This window comes from Pantherophis guttatus, chromosome 8 (genome assembly GCF_059756535.1).
Source record: "Pantherophis guttatus breed Tessera chromosome 8, ASM5975653v1, whole genome shotgun sequence".
Lineage (NCBI taxonomy): Eukaryota > Metazoa > Chordata > Lepidosauria > Squamata > Colubridae > Pantherophis > Pantherophis guttatus.
Window position 1 is genome coordinate 65,316,982 of NC_142070.1, and position 18,071 is coordinate 65,335,052.

General features: G+C 39.4%; 1 protein-coding gene across 3 annotated transcripts in view; it reads right to left on the reverse strand.

The window, feature by feature from the left end:
- The window catches only part of MARCHF1 (membrane associated ring-CH-type finger 1), a 135,967-nt gene that overhangs the window by 23,299 nt on the left and 94,597 nt on the right, over positions 1-18,071 (reverse strand). For all 3 annotated transcript variants that reach the window (XM_087874893.1, XM_087874891.1, XM_087874892.1), the window contains one exon: positions 7,565-7,745. In XM_087874893.1, the coding sequence (XP_087731019.1) occupies positions 7,565-7,745 (181 nt within the window). The remainder of the gene's footprint in view (positions 1-7,564; positions 7,746-18,071) is intronic.

Consider the following 18,071-nt stretch of genomic DNA (forward strand, 5'->3'; position numbering starts at 1 on the left):
AAAGATAATTGTGTCTTCTATTCCTACCCATATCTTCCCTCAATTATACCACAGTCTTGAGAAACCCTGACAAATGAGCTTGACCTTTATTTTATCCGGTAGTCCTTTTTTAAGCAAATCCATTAAATTTCTTTAATTTTAGCCCAGATTTAGAACTAACAACTAAAAGTCAGCATTATATTTCTGAGTTGACATTTGAGCAATCATAGGTGGAAGATTTTACAATTGGCAGTCACTTGTTTACTGAATCATCAAAGTTGCCCTTCAGGCATATCATAGAACTGCTGTCCCAGAAGAGTATTTGCAACTCTTTTGACTATAGGACAATTATAAATCTCATTCATGATTAACCATGGGAAAATGTTCAGGGCTTAGAGAAATGTAGAATTCACACTGAGCAAGAAATCTAAAAATTTGTTAGGATTCCCACTATATTTGTCAAGCAGGAAAAAATACTTGATGCTGCTCCAGTCCAATAGATTGGAATTTATATGGGAGTCATTAGCTATGGTATACTTTGTTTCACTTGCTGTTAGATAATCCTTGTTTGGGTTAACGAGAAACTTGGTCCTTAAATTGGAGCAAGAGATTGATGACATGCAGCACTGCAAAAGGACATTACAGACATTGTTTAACCATGATATTGAGGTACAGGTCCTCTTGTAGGATTTGTTGTTAGTTGCGAAGTCGTGTCTGACCCATCACGACCCCATGGACAATGTTCCTCCAGGCCTTCCTGTCCTCTACCATCCTCTGGAGTCCATTTAAGCTCATGCCTACTGCTTCAGTGACTCCATCCAGCCACCTCATTCTCTGTCGTCCCGTTCTTCTTTTGCCCTCAATCTTTCCCAGCATTAAACTTTTCTCCAGTGAGTCCTTCCTTCTCATTAGGTGGCCAAAGTATTTGAGTTTCATCTTCAGAATCTGGCCTTCTAAAGAGCAGTCAGGGTTGATCTCCTCTAGGACTGACTGGTCTGATTGCCTTACAGTCCAAGGGATTCGCAGCACCAGAGTTCAAAGGCCTCAATTCTTTGGTGCTCAGCATTTCCTATGGTCCAACATTCACAGCCATACATTGCAACTGGGAAAACCATGGCCTTGACTATGCACATTTTTGTGGGCAGGGTGAAGTCTCTGCTTTTTAGTAAGCTATCTGGATTTGCCATAGCTTTCCTCCCAGGAGCAAGCGTCTTTTAATTTCTTGGCTGTAGTCCCAATCTGTGGTGATCTTGGAGCCCAGGAAAATAAAATATGTCACTACCTCCATTTCCCCCCTATCTAATTGCCAGGAATTGAGAGGGCCAGATGCCATGATCTTAGTTTTCTTACTGTTGAGTTGTAGGATTAGGAATATGGATGTATAGATCTTACTGTCAAACTAAATTACAGTCACAATAACAAATCTGGAATTTTTGGATGCTTATCATTACTTTCAGGAAGTTGCTTATTCCAGACATGATATGGTAGATATGATATTTCACTGAATACAGAAAAGAAGCCACATTTATGCCAAAAATATGACTTTTCCACAACACCAAAATATATCCATATACCCACCCACATCCATTTATACAATTTGGACATTCTAGAAGGTAGGTTACTTTTTGAGTCTCTATTTGTTAGGTACTTTCATTTTTTAAATTAAAATAGGGCATAACTGTTTCTTCAGAGTTAAAAGTTTAATATTAATAAATATTAATGTGGCTATTAATCAAATGCAAATAATAAAATATATGGAACCATGTATAACACTTGAAATAAAACTTCTGTGTATATATATTCAGGCTGATCAAATTTTAGATCTTACCTGTGTGCTCAGGAAATATGAAAGACAAAGAACCATTATATTCAGAATTCTAGTTCTCACAAATAGTTGTACTGTCTGATCTAAACCTACGTCTGTTTAACAATTATTACCTGTTAATAAGCCACCTTTTTCAACTTTGTTGAATCAAATGAGATGAACATTTTGTCTGTCCCATAAAAGCTAAAATTTAGATTTTTAAAATCCATCAATCATGTTGGAACAATTTCATTTTAATGGCAAGCCCATTTCTTTTATAACTGTGAAGGCAAATATAGCAATCTGAGTTTTGGTTCAGTGGAATTAACAACTACAAGCACAGCAGCACTGGGAATATTTCAAGTATGCTATGATAAATTGATCACAATGGAAACATTTCCATCTGTAGAGGCCAAAGAGGACTCTGGAACTTTGAGGTATTAGGGATAATTGGCAGGGGAGAGAGTACCAGTAAAATGGAAGTCTGCTGTAGACTATCGCTTCTGAATTTATTTTTTATTATTCTTCTGCTAACTCCAGAAAGGGTGAAGATGATATTTGACTGCATGACTCAGTTTGCTAGATAGGTGCTTTGAACTGTATATTCCCTCCCCCCTTTTTTGAGTAAAAACCAGAGGAAGGGCTGGTTGGGGCAGGGATAAAGGGGCTGGGAGAGCGTTCCAATGGAGATGAATGAATGTGGTTATTTATGCTAGGGTGTTATGTTTATGGTTACAGTGGGGGAGGTGGACACCAAGTACCCTTATGGCCCTAGGACTCAATCGAGCTGAAGTTCACTATGCTGCTATATAGCAATTTCTCTGCCTCAGATCCTTGACTCCATCTCCAGACTTGCAATGAGGTTCCCCAGACCTTGGGGAACTTCAATTTGCCTTCTTTGGGATTGGGATTTGAGGGCCTTAGGAGTCCATGGCCACCATGCTGGCCTTAAGCATATCCCAGGTCACATCCCAGATGGTCACACATCAAATTTGGTATGCCAGTCAAAGCAGTGGCTATAGGATCTGAAATTGGACGACTCTTTGTTTTTACTTTGTCATTATGAACTTTTACTTTGTCATGATTAAAATTGTATTTTAATGCTTTTTAACATTTGTATTATATGTGTTTTATCTGGCTGTTCACCGCCCTGAGTCCTTCGGGAGTAGGGCAGTATACAAATTCAATTAATAATAATAATAATAATAATAATAATAATAATAATAATAATAATAATAATAATTCTTCAACTAAAACAAAAGCAGAATATAAGAAAGAAGTAATTGAGCAGCGAGCTGAAAATTGGAAACACAAAGCTCTGCATGGCCAATACTTGAAAAGTATTGAAGGCAAAGCTGACCAGAAACTAACTTGGAACTGGTTAAGATCAGGAGTACTGAAAAAAGAAACAGAAAGCTTTATTTTGGCAGCTCAAGAACAAGCCCTAGCCACAAACTGTATGAAGGCAAAAATTCAACATGTTACCACCAACAGCAAATGCCGCCTCTGCAATGAAAAAGAAGAGACAGTTGACCACCTGATCAGTGGGTGCAGCAAAATTTCACAAACTGACTACCTACAACGCCATGACCGTGTTGCTAAAATCATTCACTGGAAATTGTGCCAGAAGTTTGGATTTGAGTACAGCAAAAACCACTGGGAACATCAGGTTGAGAAAGTTTTAGAGAATGAGAAACTCAAGATCTTGTGGGACTTTAGGATTCAGACTGACAGGCACTTGGTCCACAACACACCTGACATAACAATAGTTGAAAAGAAAAAAGTATGGTTCATTGACATTGCAATACCTGGTGATGCACGAATTGAAGATAAGCAGCAAGAAAAAATCACAAAGTACCGGGACTTACAAATTGAAGTTGAGCGACTGTGGAAAAAGAAATCGTGTGTTGTCCCGATTGTAATTGGAGCCCTCGGAGCAATACCCAAAGGGCTACCCCGCTATTTAGAAATCCTAAATTTGCCGGACTTGAACATTTTGACTCTACAAAAAACCACCTTACTCGGAACAGCTTACATCCTCCGACGATACCTTAACAGTTCCTAGGTCCTTGGTTAGGACTCGAGCTGCTGAGCTATTAACCAGCCTCAAAGGCTGTGAATCTCACTAAAGATTAACCAATAAATAATAATAATAATCTTGTGGGACTTTAGGATTCAGACTGACAGGCACTTGATCCACAACACACCTGACATAACAATAGTTGAAAAGAAAAAAGTATGGTTCATTGACATTGCAATACCTGGTGATGCACGAATTGAAGATAAGCAGCAAGAAAAAATCACAAAATACCGGGACTTACAAATTGAAGTTGAGCGACTGTGGAAAAAGAAATCGTGTGTTGTCCCGATTGTAATTGGAGCCCTCGGAGCAATACCCAAAGGGTTACCCCGCTATTTAGAAATTCTAAATTTGCCGGACTTGAACATTTTGACTCTACAAAAAACCACCTTACTCGGAACAGCTTACATCCTCCGACGATACCTTAACAGTTCCTAGGTCCTTGGTTAGGACTCGAGCTGCTGAGCTATTAACCAGCCTCAAAGGCTGTGAATCTCACTAAAGATTAACCAATAAATAATAATAATAATCCGATAATGCCCTGATTATTATGGGATTCTCTGACACCACTATCCACTGCAGGGAGTCTGAAGCTGTTAGATCCATCCAGCCTCAATGACTGATGGACCCTGATGGGTTTCAGAGGATTATTTGAGGTTGTTCCTGCTGGTCTGCTACACAGTCCATCCAAGGCCTTGGTTGACACTTGGAATAGGAGGGTAGTAGAGATTCTGCATCGGATTGCACCTATGTGACCAACTCTCTTGTGAAACCCACCACTCCCTATGGTTTACAGAGGAGCTGAGGTGTTGAAACAAGAGAAGAGATGTCTACAGCATCACTGGCACTCTACTGGGGTCAAATTTGACTGCACAAGACTTCTCATGATGGAAAGGGGTGACAAAGACCAAGTACTTCCCCACCCTTATTGCATCTGCAGATAGTAGACCTGCAACATTGTATCAGGTGACACAGTCTCTCCTTTTGCAGGATTGTACAGAAAAATTTCCTCAACATGCTCGAAACCATTCACGATTGGATGCTAGCTTTGTTATAGGACCAGGGGAGATGTCTGGGGCAAAGTCTTGCTAATCTGGAAGTGGTTTGGATCTGTTGGGCACAATGAAGTGAACAGAGTCCTTAGGGCCTGTAAGCTCAGCTACCTGCTATTAGATCCATGCCCCCTCCATGTTCATTTGACACTTGCCTATATATCTATATTGTAGTATAGATTATACTTAATATGTTTAACAAGTCACCACTATCAATATTTATATGTTTCTAGATTTTACAGTGCCTCTTTCACTCTGATGTGTTCCACTTGATTGGAAAAGGCTAACATAAATCAATGAATGTTGCCACACCAAAAAATGGGAGAAAACCCAAAAGAAACTCTAAATCTATGAGATGTCTTCTGAAGTAACTTAAAAGTCAATCCAAAAAGTAATGCACCATGATGTGAACTGCAATTTACATAGAGCACATACAACTTGTACTCTACACTTGGTTGCCTTCTTCTCTTCCCTTCCCCTCTTCCCTTCCCTCTTTCTCAAAGGTGTGATACTCTTTGTGTTAGAATAATGACAACGCCTGTGAAGTGTCACAGACCAGGGAAATGGTTAAGTAAGGTTTTTAGTCATCACAGTAGTTTCAATGCCTTGTCCTGACACTATATTGTAGAAGAATTGGAATAACATATAAAATAAAGGGAAGGAACTAAACATACTTTTTTCCTATAATTATTCTGCAAGTGGAATTAACCAATGAAAACATTGCCAAAAGATTTTCTTGCTATTAACATAACTAGTATGACTAAAAGCAATTTTTTACTGATATCTGTATAGACCTATTTTTTAAGCTTTTCTCAGTACCAAAGTACTATTCAAACAATAGTACAGAAAATACATACATTATGAAAGGAATGGAAGAGGAAGGCCCAGAATAGTTTATAGCTCTGACATGCTCAAATGGCTGAATGGGATTAGTGATCAGTTTAGAAAGATTAGTGAAATAAATCAGGAACATCTAAAGTTCATGTAGGTTTCAATTTCAGCTTGTATAACTGTCACAATTATGAATGCATGTGGAGTTACTGATGCAAAATTATAAAAGTGTGATCAATTCATTAACCCCACAAATTCAGCCTCTGTAATGCCAAAGCATGAAGTTTATAAATGAACATCCTAGAGTTTCACCAAGATAAATACTCTAGATGATCTGATGCAAATTTTTAACTAGAGCTACTTGAACACTGTTCTAAATAAGCAGATAAGTAAATAAACAAGCAAGCAAATAACTGCACAAAAATAAAATTATATAATAAAGTAATCTATATTGTCACAGAAAAAACAGAATTTTACATGCTGGTTATTTATTATAGCCTTAAATTTTATTATAGAATCCATTACACTCTTTGTCAATGTCTGCTAGGGTTTCCTATTCTCTTAATAATGGTTTGGTATAAGTAATGCATGCATTTTGCAAAAATTATGTTTTCTTCTTCTTAACAAATATAATTGAGAAAGCTTCTAAGACTCGTATAGATAAAATGCTTGGCAAAGCTAAATATTCATACCTTTTGAAGTGTTTAAATAATTTTTAATACATATTTATAACCATAAATATGTTTTGAAACAACGCAAATAACCATTAGGATATATCTTTTCAAATAATTGCTTTTATTTTTCATTAATATTATCTGTTGTTGTTCTTCTGCAGCTCTATGCATCGTGGCATGTATACACATTTGAATATATTCTATTACATGATTTAATTTTGTAATACATTAAAGAATTTGCATTTCCTTTTCCTAAATTGCTGAACAAATAATTTGATCAAATAAAACAGTAAGAACCCTCCCATAGTAGCAAATATTTATGAGGTATGGAATGATTCAGTTAGAAAGGGTTTGTTTGGGGCTTATATCTAAAGCATATTTACTAGGCAATCATATCATCAATGCTATTCAAATAATACTGTTATCAGTGCACTATATTATAGCAGTGGCCCACAATCTGAGGTCCTTGGGCTGTGTGTTTCCTCCAGTCAAAAGGTTTGAATATAACTCCTAGACACCAGTGACCTCCTTGTGGTGTTTAATGGGACAGAAGGGAAGAAGGCTTGAATACATGACTAGGAGTAATCATATTGCTGTATTTAATGGAAATTATATTTAAAATAACAACAAAATGAAACTTAGTTTAAAATTATCCTACCTTCTCCCCACTATAGGGTATACCAGCCTCCAACATATTACCCAAAGGCCAATAGTGGCATTCAGTCTAGAAATCCAGTCTCTGGATAACATGAATGTGTGTATGTATGGAATGTGATCAGATCTGTAATCCTTTTACAATAGCAAGACTTATATACCGCTTCATAGTGCTTTACAACTTTAAGTGTTTTACAGATTCAGCATATTGCCCCCAACAACCTGGGTCCTCATTTTACCAACCTGGGAAGGATGGAAGGCTGAGTCAGAATCGAACTCCTGGCAGTGAAGAGTGAGTTAGCATGTAATACTGCATTCTAACCACTGCACCACCACGGCTGTTCAGTAAGGTATCAGCTTACTGGAAGTAACAGCTGGCTTTCTTTTACAAAAATGAACAGATAGCACAATACCAAACAACACATATCAGACAACATAGAAAAGAAAGAACAATGGCAGATTACAGTTGCTTGGACTGTTTTCATCTTACCTTTCGGAGAGGTTTAAGTTTAGTCTCCATGATGAAGTCATATTTGCAGAGTTCACAGCAACGCGTGTCTGAGCTCTTAATCCATTGATGTAGACAAGCCTGATGAACGAAACGTAAGGTCCCTGTGCAGCGACATGGTGTGATGAGGGGGCTTTCATCATCTCCCTCACAGTGACAGATCCTGATAGAACGACAGCAACTCAGTGAGAAGATCTGAAGTTTATTTAGACCCACTTTTAGAGTGGCAGCTGACATTTAAAACATTAAAAGTATATCCCCTTTGAGATTAGAACCAAGAAATTAATTCCTTTTCCATTTTGTAGCTTTCTATTTCAGGAATCAGCTTTCCATTTTTAGTATTTCTGAAAGGGTCTGGTTGCTTTTCTATATTTCAAACTATTGTGTGAATAAACTGCTTCATACTGAACATATTAACAATCTGTAGCATCTATCATTATGCTACCAGGCTTGAAATTTTGGACCTGGACAACCTAGAACTACGGCGCCTACAGTCTGACCTAAGCTTAGTACACAAAATTAGTACAACGTCCTACCTGTCAATGACTACTTCAGCTTCAACCGCAATAATACGCGGGCAAACAATAGATACAAACTCAAAGTAAACCGCTCCAAACTCGATTGCAGAAAATATGACTTCAGCAAGAGAGTGGTCAACACCTGGAACTCACTACCTGACTCTGTTGTTACATCCTCAAACCCCCAAAACTTTAACCTTATTCTGTCTACTGCTGACCTCACCCCATTCCCAAGAGGTCTGTAAGGGACGTGCATAAGGGCACCAGCGTGCCTACCGTCCCTGTCCTACTGTTCCCATTTATTCGTACTCATTTAATATGTATATACTTATACCTGTTTATATTTATATGTTTATATGTTGTGTTCATACTTATACTTGTTTTCTCATACATGCTTGACAGACTAACTAACTAACTAACTAAATATAAATGGGCATGTCTGATCAAAGCTTTTCTTTTTAATTTTAAGGCACTTTCTGCATACTGATTTTAGTAGAAAATAATTAGAAGTAATTCAAACAACTTCATATTCTCTCAGGAGTGTTCTGCTTTGAAAAAGTCCCCTGCCTTCTGCTTTTCCTAGAAATAATTCAGTTTTGATCTAGTGATTAAGGCACCAACTAGAAAATGGGAAATCGTGAATTCAAGTCCGCCTTATCCAACTGGTGACTTTGTATCTCAGCCTTATATACTTCATAAGATTGTTGTGGGAAAAACAGGAGGATGGTGTGGTATGTATGTTCACTGCCTTGAGTTATTTGTAAAAATAGTAACGGCAAGGTACAAATAAAAGAAATAATCTTTTTCCTGGTTGAAATATGTTTTTATCTTATTTATTTTGCAAAGCAGAATAGAAAGAAGGAATCACTAAGGGGAGAGAGAGCAGTGAGTATTGTAAAGGTAATAAACTAACTGCATAAGTTTATAAAGGTAAAGGTTCCCCTCGCACATATGTGCTAGTCTTTCCCGACTCTAGGAGCGGTGCTCATCTCCGTTTCAAAGCCAAAGAGCCAGCACTATCAGAAGACGTATCTGTGGTCATGTGGCCGGCATGATTAAACGCCAAAGGCACATGGAACGCTGTTACCTTCCCACCAAAGATGGTCCCTATTTTTCTACTTGCATTTTTTACGTGCTTTTGAACTGCTAGGTTGGCAGAAGCTGGGACAAGTAACAGGAGCTCACCCCATTACGCGGCACTAGGGATTCGAGCCGCTGAACTGCCGACCTTTTGATTGACAAGCTCAGCCTCTTAGCCACTGAGCCACCGCATAAGTTTATATCTCTGGATAAAACAAATAGAGAGCTATATGCAACTTGGAAAGAATACACAGCTAGTCCTTGCTTATTTAGTGACCGCTCAATGTTAGAGCACTGAAAAAGTAACTTTACAATGGGTGCTCACATTTTGTCTGTTGCAGGACTCCATAATCAGTAATGATTGAGATCCAGGCACTTTGCAACTAGCAGATGTCTGTGACCATCACAGCATGCTGCAGTCATATGATCAGCATTTGTGTGCTTCGCATCTGACTTCCAACAAGCAGAGTTAATGAAGAAGCTGGCGGTAAAGTCACAGGTTAGAGTGACATGATTTCTTGCTTAATGACTACACATGATTTGCTTAATAATTGCAGTGGAAGTGAGATCTGTTGCAGTCTTGTGATGTATCACACAATGACTGTATCACTTAGTGATGGAGTTGCCAGTTCCAGTTAAGCGAAACTACCTGCAGTTGTATCAATACTATATCCAGTGGTGGGAATCTGCCGGTTCTAGGGGGTTCGGCCGAACCCTTTGTTAAATTGCTGGCTCGCCCCGCCCCTTGCCCCGCCCCTCCGCACTACTATTTATTGCCAATAAATGGGGCAGGTGAGCCAGCAATTTAACAAACAGTTCAGTGTTTTTTTGTAATTTATTGGCCCCGCAGCACACCGAACCATTTGTTAAATTGCTGGCTTGCCCGCCCCTCGCCCTGCCCCGCCCCTCGCCCTGCCCCGCCTCCCATCCACGCGGCGTCAGCCTACCCTAGCCCAGGGCTGGGCAATTGTGGCTCTTTTACAACGTTTGGACTTCAACTCCCGCCTAGCCCATTCTGGGGAATTGTGGAGAATTCTGGGAGTTGAAGTCCACAAGTCTTAAAGCTGCCAAGGTGGGAGACATCAAGCATGAAGCTGGCCAAGTATCCTCCTTGAAAGACAACAGTTGAACAACAGGAGAGCTGTAAGAGGGCAGGGCTACATTTGGAAATTTTCGCATTTTTGCAGGTGGTGCATTACGATCTGGTGTCTGCAATGGAGAGCAAAATCCGGCATATTTGCGGGACAAGGCAGCCCTCATCTCCTATCGCTTGGGACTCGGAGCGGTAAACAGCGTCTGGTTCGGGGAGCAGCCGGTCTCAGCTCTCTTGCTGTCACCCGTAGTCGGAAATAAGCCACGCTGCAGTCAATGGGTTTTTGAAGCAGGAAACGGTTTATTCAGCATCCAAAGGTGGTGCAAATACTTGCTGAGTTCAAGTGAGGATAATACAAAGTCGGCGTTGGGCGGCGCCGCCACTCAATGCAATTTAAATAATAGCGCCCCTCACCGCCCTTCCAGGCTCCTCCTTGCCGGCACGCCCCACTCATAAGCGGCAACGCGTAGCAGCTGTTCCACACCCTACCGCGGCTGCCAGGTGACCGTCCGCCTGCCTCCCTAACACCCCCTCCACCAATCCGTGTTTAGGAAGAATTAACCCAACCCCCACCCACATAGCCTCGTCGTGTTGATTTCGCATCTGCAGGAGCATTCGTCGTCAACGTGTCGAGTGTGGGATCTCGACAGCCGGATTTTGCTCTCCATTGCTCTCTCGGCCCCCTGCAAGCTCTCGTCTCTCGAGGAGCACTCCCTGAAGTGGCGCGGGAAACTTTGGTTGGGATTCTCGAGAGATGAGAGCTTGCAGGGGGCCAAGAGAGTAATGGAGAGCAAAATCCGGCTGCTCCCCGAACCAGACGCTGTTTACCGCTCCGAGTCGGCAGGAAACGAGGGCTGCCTTGCGCCGCAAATATACCGAGGTGTTTTTTTTGCTCTCCGTTGCAGACACCAGATCGGCCCCCTGCAAGAGAATGAGAGAGAGAGAGTGGGGGAGAGAGAGAGAGAAAGAGGGGGGGAGAGAGAAAAGAATGAGAGAAAGGGGGAGAGAAAGAGAAAGGGGGAGAGAGAAAGAGTGGGGGAGACAGAGAAGGGGGAAGAGAATGAGAGAGAGATTGGGGGGAGAGAGGGAGAGAAAGGGGGAGAGAGAATGAGAGAGAGAGTGGGGAGAGAGGGAGAGAAAGGGGGGAGAAAGAATGAGAGGGAAAGAATGGGAGAGAGAAAGAGGGTGAGAGAGAAAGAGAATGAGAGGGAAAGAGTGGGAGAGAAAGGGGGAGAGAGAGAAAGGGGGGAGAGAGAGAAAGAGGGGGGAGAGAAAAAGAGAATGAGGGGGGGAGAGAGAAAGAGGGGGGAGAGTGCCTGAAGACCTATCCCGTCACTGGAATCCAGGTGCTTCAGCAAGCGACACGCTGGATTCGTATTAGTGGTCCGCGAAATTTAAAATTATGAACTTGGTGGTCCCTGAGGTCCAAAACGTTGGGGACCCCTGCTCTGGAGGATTCAAGTAGCTTAATTGTGCTTGCTTGCCAATACCAGAATTACAGAGTTGGAAGGGACCTTTGGAGGTCTTCTAGCCCAGAGATGTCCAACCTTGGCAATTTTCTCTGCCTGGGCCTGATGCTTCCTGAAAGGCAGGGGGTCTCTCCGAATGGGACCCCCTCCCCAAAAGGCTGGCCCCAAAGTCTTAGCTCAGAGATCTTCAAACTTGGCAGCTTTAAGACTTGTGGACTTCAATTCCCATAATTCTCTAGCCAGCATAGCTGGCTGGGGAATTCTGGGAGTTGAAGTCTGCCAGGCTTAAAGTTGCCAAGGTTGGAGATCTCTGGACTAGAAGATAAATGATGACCGGTCAAAAGTGCGAGGACCTGTCAGAAATCACTTTTTTCAGCCCTCTGAGTAGTCCCTATGTGCATATGGACTACTCAGAGGGCTGAAAAAGTTATTTTTGACCGGTCCTCACACTTTTGACCAGTCCTTGAACTTACGACTGTCCTCACATTTTACGTTTTGCGCCCTATCTTGTCACCATGGTGAAGAGAAGTAGTGGTGAAATGATAGACACGGTTGTTAAGAATGCCGCAATGAGTATAAATGTGAGGATGGTCATAAGTGTGAGGACCAGTCAAAAGTGCGAGGATCAGTCAGAAATGACTTTTTTCAGCCCTCTGAGTAGTCCCTATGCACATAGGTACGCCCACCTGGTCACATGATCAGCTAGCCACGCCTACCCAGTCACATGACCAGCTAGCCACACCCACCCAGTCACATGACCATCAAGCCACACCCCCAACTAAGCCATGCCCACAGAACCGGTTGTAAAAAAATTGAATCCCACCACTGACTATATCAGAAAAGAAATGGAAAACAAATGGCTTCTGGTGGCCAGAAAAGCAATATTTTTCCCCATGTGGGATTCAAATCTAATTCTATGTGATATTCCAAATTTATTATTATTTATTATTATCTGCCTGTTTTTAAGACTTTTTCCATCATGTAATCAACAGTAAAAAAAATCACTAAGATAACCATTTAGAATGGATATGACAAACGATTCTTAAAAAAATCATAGTATGAAGATATGGAGAACTAAGTGTTCTTAAATAAGAAAATGGATGGTATATTGGAGTTATGATGATAATGTGAAACATCAGAAAATGTTTCTGAAACAAAAAGGTGTCCTATTCAATGAAGGATTCAAAAAAGGAAACAATTATGTTAAATAAAAGTATGAAGAACTCAAATATTAAGTATAACTTTCTATCTTATCTGCAACTTATCTGTAGAAGAGAACTACGGAGTTATCTTCTATATTTTTTCAATTTTTAAAAATCTCTGAGCACATATTTGTTATAGTTACTACTATAACTATATTGCAGTGCCCTATAAAATATTTCCTCACTGGAGAAGAGCCTAATGCTGGAAATGATTGAGGGCAAAAGAAGAAGGGGATGACAGAGAATGAGGTGGCTGAATGGAGAAACGGAAGCAGTTGGCATGAACTTAAATGGATTCCGGGGGATGGTAGAGGACAGGAAGGCCTGGAGGACCGTTGTCCATGGGGTTGCGATGGGTCATATATGGCTTCGCGACTAACAACAACAAAATATTTTAACAGAGAAGTCACTAAGTTTTCACTAAAATAATTATCTAAAGCTTATAAACATATAATTTCCCCAAATCTGATCTTTTACGTTTATATTCTTTCTAGAAGCAAAAAATCAGTTTATCTATCAAATTGAGATGTATGAATCAGCCAAACAAGGTTTAAAGCAGTGTTGGCTAAACTTTTTGGCCCCGAGTGCCGAAATGGGAGCACGCGCGGGGGTGGGAGCACCGGAAATCAGAAGAGCAGCTCCCCAGCATGCACGCGGAACACCGGAAACCAGAAGAGCAGTTCCCCGGCGCGCATGCATGCGCCGGGAAGCTGAGATTCCAGTTTCAGGCACGTGCATGCGTGCTTATCATCTTGTGTTCTGGTTTCTGGCTCTCCTGTGCACACAAAGACCAGCTTTTTCCCGTGCCGGAAACTGGAAGAGCAACGGGTGCCAGCTGGAGTGCCCAGAGAGATGGCTCTGTGTGCCATTTCCGGCACACGTGCCATAGGTTTGCTATCACGGGTTTAGAGGGTAGAATTTGATTTGAATTTGAGACTTAAAGGCAATAAGACTTCATTGAATGCAGGATTCAGCCAGACAATTTAATTCAAAATGTTTACAGCTATTTCATTATTTGGGAAGAAAATAAATGGTATAGATAATAGGAGATGCAAGTCCTCAACTTGAGCTCAGTTGCTGGTGATTAAATTCATATAGAGTTATTGGCAACATCACAAATATGATTTGCCATTAGCTTCTTGGAATTATTTTTTTTACTCACCAGTAAAATCATTTTTATTGAATCATAATAAAATCAGTAAAACCATTTTTATTTTTGCATATATTTTTTCTCCTTTGTATTATCTTTTCTTTCTTTCATTTTAGTTTGTATTTGATTTTATTATAATAAAATTTCTTAATAATATATATACAAAATAATATATAATAATATATACAAAAAAGAAACTCTGATTTAAGATTGAAGAGACCTTCCCTTTGAAGATATAATTTTCAAGGCTGAACTGCCATTTGAGGATTTGAATTCTTTTCTCATTTATTTTGACAAGGTTCACTGGCAAGCTCAGCCTATTCTGTGAATGACGCATTATGTGCTGCTTATGCATCTTTCTTTAATGTGAGAACAATGTGTTATCACTATAGCATATGAAATGTATTATTTTCTAAAAAGAATATATAATATATTCAACAGATGAGTAGGAAGCACATTTTCTTGGACCAATCACTGAATGAAGAAAACTCATTCATTCCGAGACAAGACAATTAAATAAACAAATCAACATTTTGAACATTATTTTGGGGAAGAATCCTACAGGTGTTCATTATAGTGCATATGCAGAAATGCATCTATTGTTTTCGATTTTCCACCATTAATTTATTATATATAATGGTTCAGTCCTAACACAACTAATTAGGCCTTTGTAGACTAATTTTCAGATCCATATTCCTCATTGCATCATGTGATCAATCTAATGTTCACTGCAAATCATTTGGGCTCTCAGTCACCAACTTGACATCTTATACATAAGTACACTTGGAGTGTCTAAAGCCATACCCCTAAAATCAAAATAAATATTCCTTGGATATCTATTGTAGACATCCTTGTCTTATTATAGATTCAGTGCTAAATTATTTGCTAAGCATTATCTTTATTTATAAGGTAAAGATAAAGGTTCCCTCGCATATGTGTGCTAGTTGTTTCCGGCTCTAGGGGGTGGTGCTCATCTCCATTTCAAAGCCGAAGAGCCAGCGCTGTCCGAAGACGTCTCTGTGGTCATGTGGCAGGCATGACTAAACACCGAAGGTCACAGAGCGCTGTTACCTCACCACCAAAGTGGTCCCTATTTTTCTACTTGCATTTTTTATGTGCTTTTGAACTGCTAGGTTGGCAGAAGCTGGGACAAGTAACGGGAGCTCACTCCGTTACACAGCACTAGGGATTTGTACCGCTGAATTGCCGACCTTCTGATTGACAAGCTCAGCATCTTAGCCACTGAGCTACCACATCCCCAATATCTTTATTTCTACACATACTTTAATTCCGTCATATACTATTCTTACCACATGCAACAACCAATGTTCAATTCCATATCCAAATATTCCATAATTGTTCAACTCTATCAAGCATCTTTCCTTACACCTCCCTCTAGTTCAACTCCTTACATTCTGGTGCTCTGCAACATAATTCTGTTTGCTTTGATTCCAACAGTTTCTACATCCTCTTTTCTTAGGTCCACTTTGCATCAAATACTTTTTCATAGGTGATAGTTTCTGTTCCTGTACTGTTTCTACTTCCACACCCATTTCTTTTATTTCTTTCCTTTTTTCTAAGCCTTTTTTTTTTAAAGAACCACTCTTAACAAGATCAAAAAATGGTTTGCCATCCCCTATTTAGAACTGTTTATCACCCTCATATTCGTCACTAATTCTCTAATTAGTGAGAGAAACAATTCTTTACACGGTTGTGATTTCATGTGTGCTTTCTCTAAGCAGTCATCATTTTCATTCACCCTTTTATCTCCAACTGGTCCTGTGACATTTTCTGTGTTCTCTCCTCTCATTTCTACCCATCTATTCTTATTAGGTAGCAGATTATTTTCCTTCTTTCTCTTCCCCATTCCCAACTTCTCTTGTTCAGAATGTCCCACAATTTGCCAGAGATGCTGCTATTATTATCTCTTTTATTCATTAAATATGAAACTCATTAAACATGAAACTCAAACTTATTATTATTATCTCTTTTATTCATTAAACATGAAATTCAGTCAACTGCTCATTTAAAAATGTGTCACAAATACCACTGACTGGTGCTAATGGTTGATACGGGTTGCTGCCAGCATCCTAGGTATCAACCAAGTATCTTTTAAAATATATGATGCTCCGAGTAGCACAGGTTTTTGCAGTTCCACTGGCAGTATTGTTGTTGTTAAATTATTGTTGTTGTTCTCTTTTGTTCATTAAAAATGAAACTCAGTCAACTGGACATTTAAAAATGAGTCACAAATACCATTGACTGGTGCTAATGGTTGACACGGGTTGCTGCCAGTGTCCTAGATATCAACCAAGTACCTTCTTAAAATATATGATGTTCTGAGTAGTGCAGTTTTTTGCAGTTCCACTGGTGTTATTTCAGGAAGTTGCAATTTGTTGATGTATCTTATAAAATTCTTGGACATGGTACCAAGTGCCCCGATGACAAAGGGTATCACTGTTACATGTTTCATCCATAGCTGTGTAGTTTCAATGGCCAGGTCGCGATATTTCATGATTTTTTCCAGTTCTTTTTCTTCGACTCTGGCATCTCCTGGTACCGCAATGTCAATAAATTGTACATTTCGGTTTTCAACAACTGGCGTGTTATGTTCCAGGTGACGATCCGTCTGTATTCGAAAGTTCCACAAGATCTTCACTTTCTCATTTTCTATAACTTTTTCTACTTTATGTTCCCATGACTTTTTTGGTACAGGTAAGTTGTATTTTTTACATAATGACCAGTGGGTTAATTTAGCACCTCGGTTGTGTCTAGCTTTGTAATCAGTTTGTGCGGTTTTGCTGCATTCACATATTAAATGTGAAACAGTTTCGACTTTGTTGTTGCAAATTTGGCAGTTTGGATTGTCGGTGGATTTTTGTATCTTTGCTTTCATGGCATTAGTTTGTAGTGCTTGTTCTTGAGCAGCGAGTATTAAACCTTCCATTTCTTTCTTGATGGTTCCCATCTTAAGCCATGCCCATGTAAAGTTGTCATCACATTTTCCTTCAATGTTTTTCAAGTGCTGTCCATGCAAAGCCTTGGTTTTCCATCTATTTAATCTGTCATCCAGTTGTTTTTCCTTATATTCTGTCTTTGTTTCTGTTGTTTTATAATGTTCTCTATTTTCAAAGCCTGCAGCAATTTTTCTGTACTTTGGTTCACATAATCATTCAAACTTCGTTTTTCTTCTTCTACAGTTTGATGGACTTCCAATAGTCCTCTGTCCCCTATTTTTCTTGGCAGGTACAACCTGTCGATGTCACTTCGTGGATGTAAAGCATGGTACATATTCAAAGTTTGTGCGTTTTCCGGTTCAAATTTTCTAGTTCAGCCAAACTCTAGTTGATGATTCCAGCTGAATAGCGCATCACTGGAACTGCCCATGTATTAATGGCAGTTATTTATTATTGTATTATTATTTAATGTATTTTATTATTGTTGTTGTTATTACTATTATTATTCCTTCTCCAAATTAGCTCACAAGTTTTCTTGTGGTCTCTCATCATAGTACTGATAAAGACTGGTTCTGTTTAGCTTCATAAAATCAGTTATGATTAGTTAGTTATGTATAAAAGAAAACCATTCCTAATACATTCTTTTAAACATTTTCTTAACTGCATTATTTCTTTTGAAGTAATATCTCATATCAGTTATGACAAGCTAGGCATAATTTTAAATTCAGCACCAAACATTACAAGAAGGTGGCAGCATTTTTTTAAAAAAAATTAAACTCATTTTCCAGAGGGGAAATACAAGGCTTTGTTCATTTTAATTTCTACTATAATATAATTTACAGATTTAAGTGTTTAAGCCATTTAGTCTTTAGACAAATAAATTAATACTCAGGAGTCCTTTTCAACTACTGTCAGAATTGTTTTAAATTATTTTAAAAGCTAAAGTATCAACCTAAATTCCATTGGGATTGGCAAATAAAATTGACAGAGCTACTTTTAATGGGATGTAACTATTGCTCA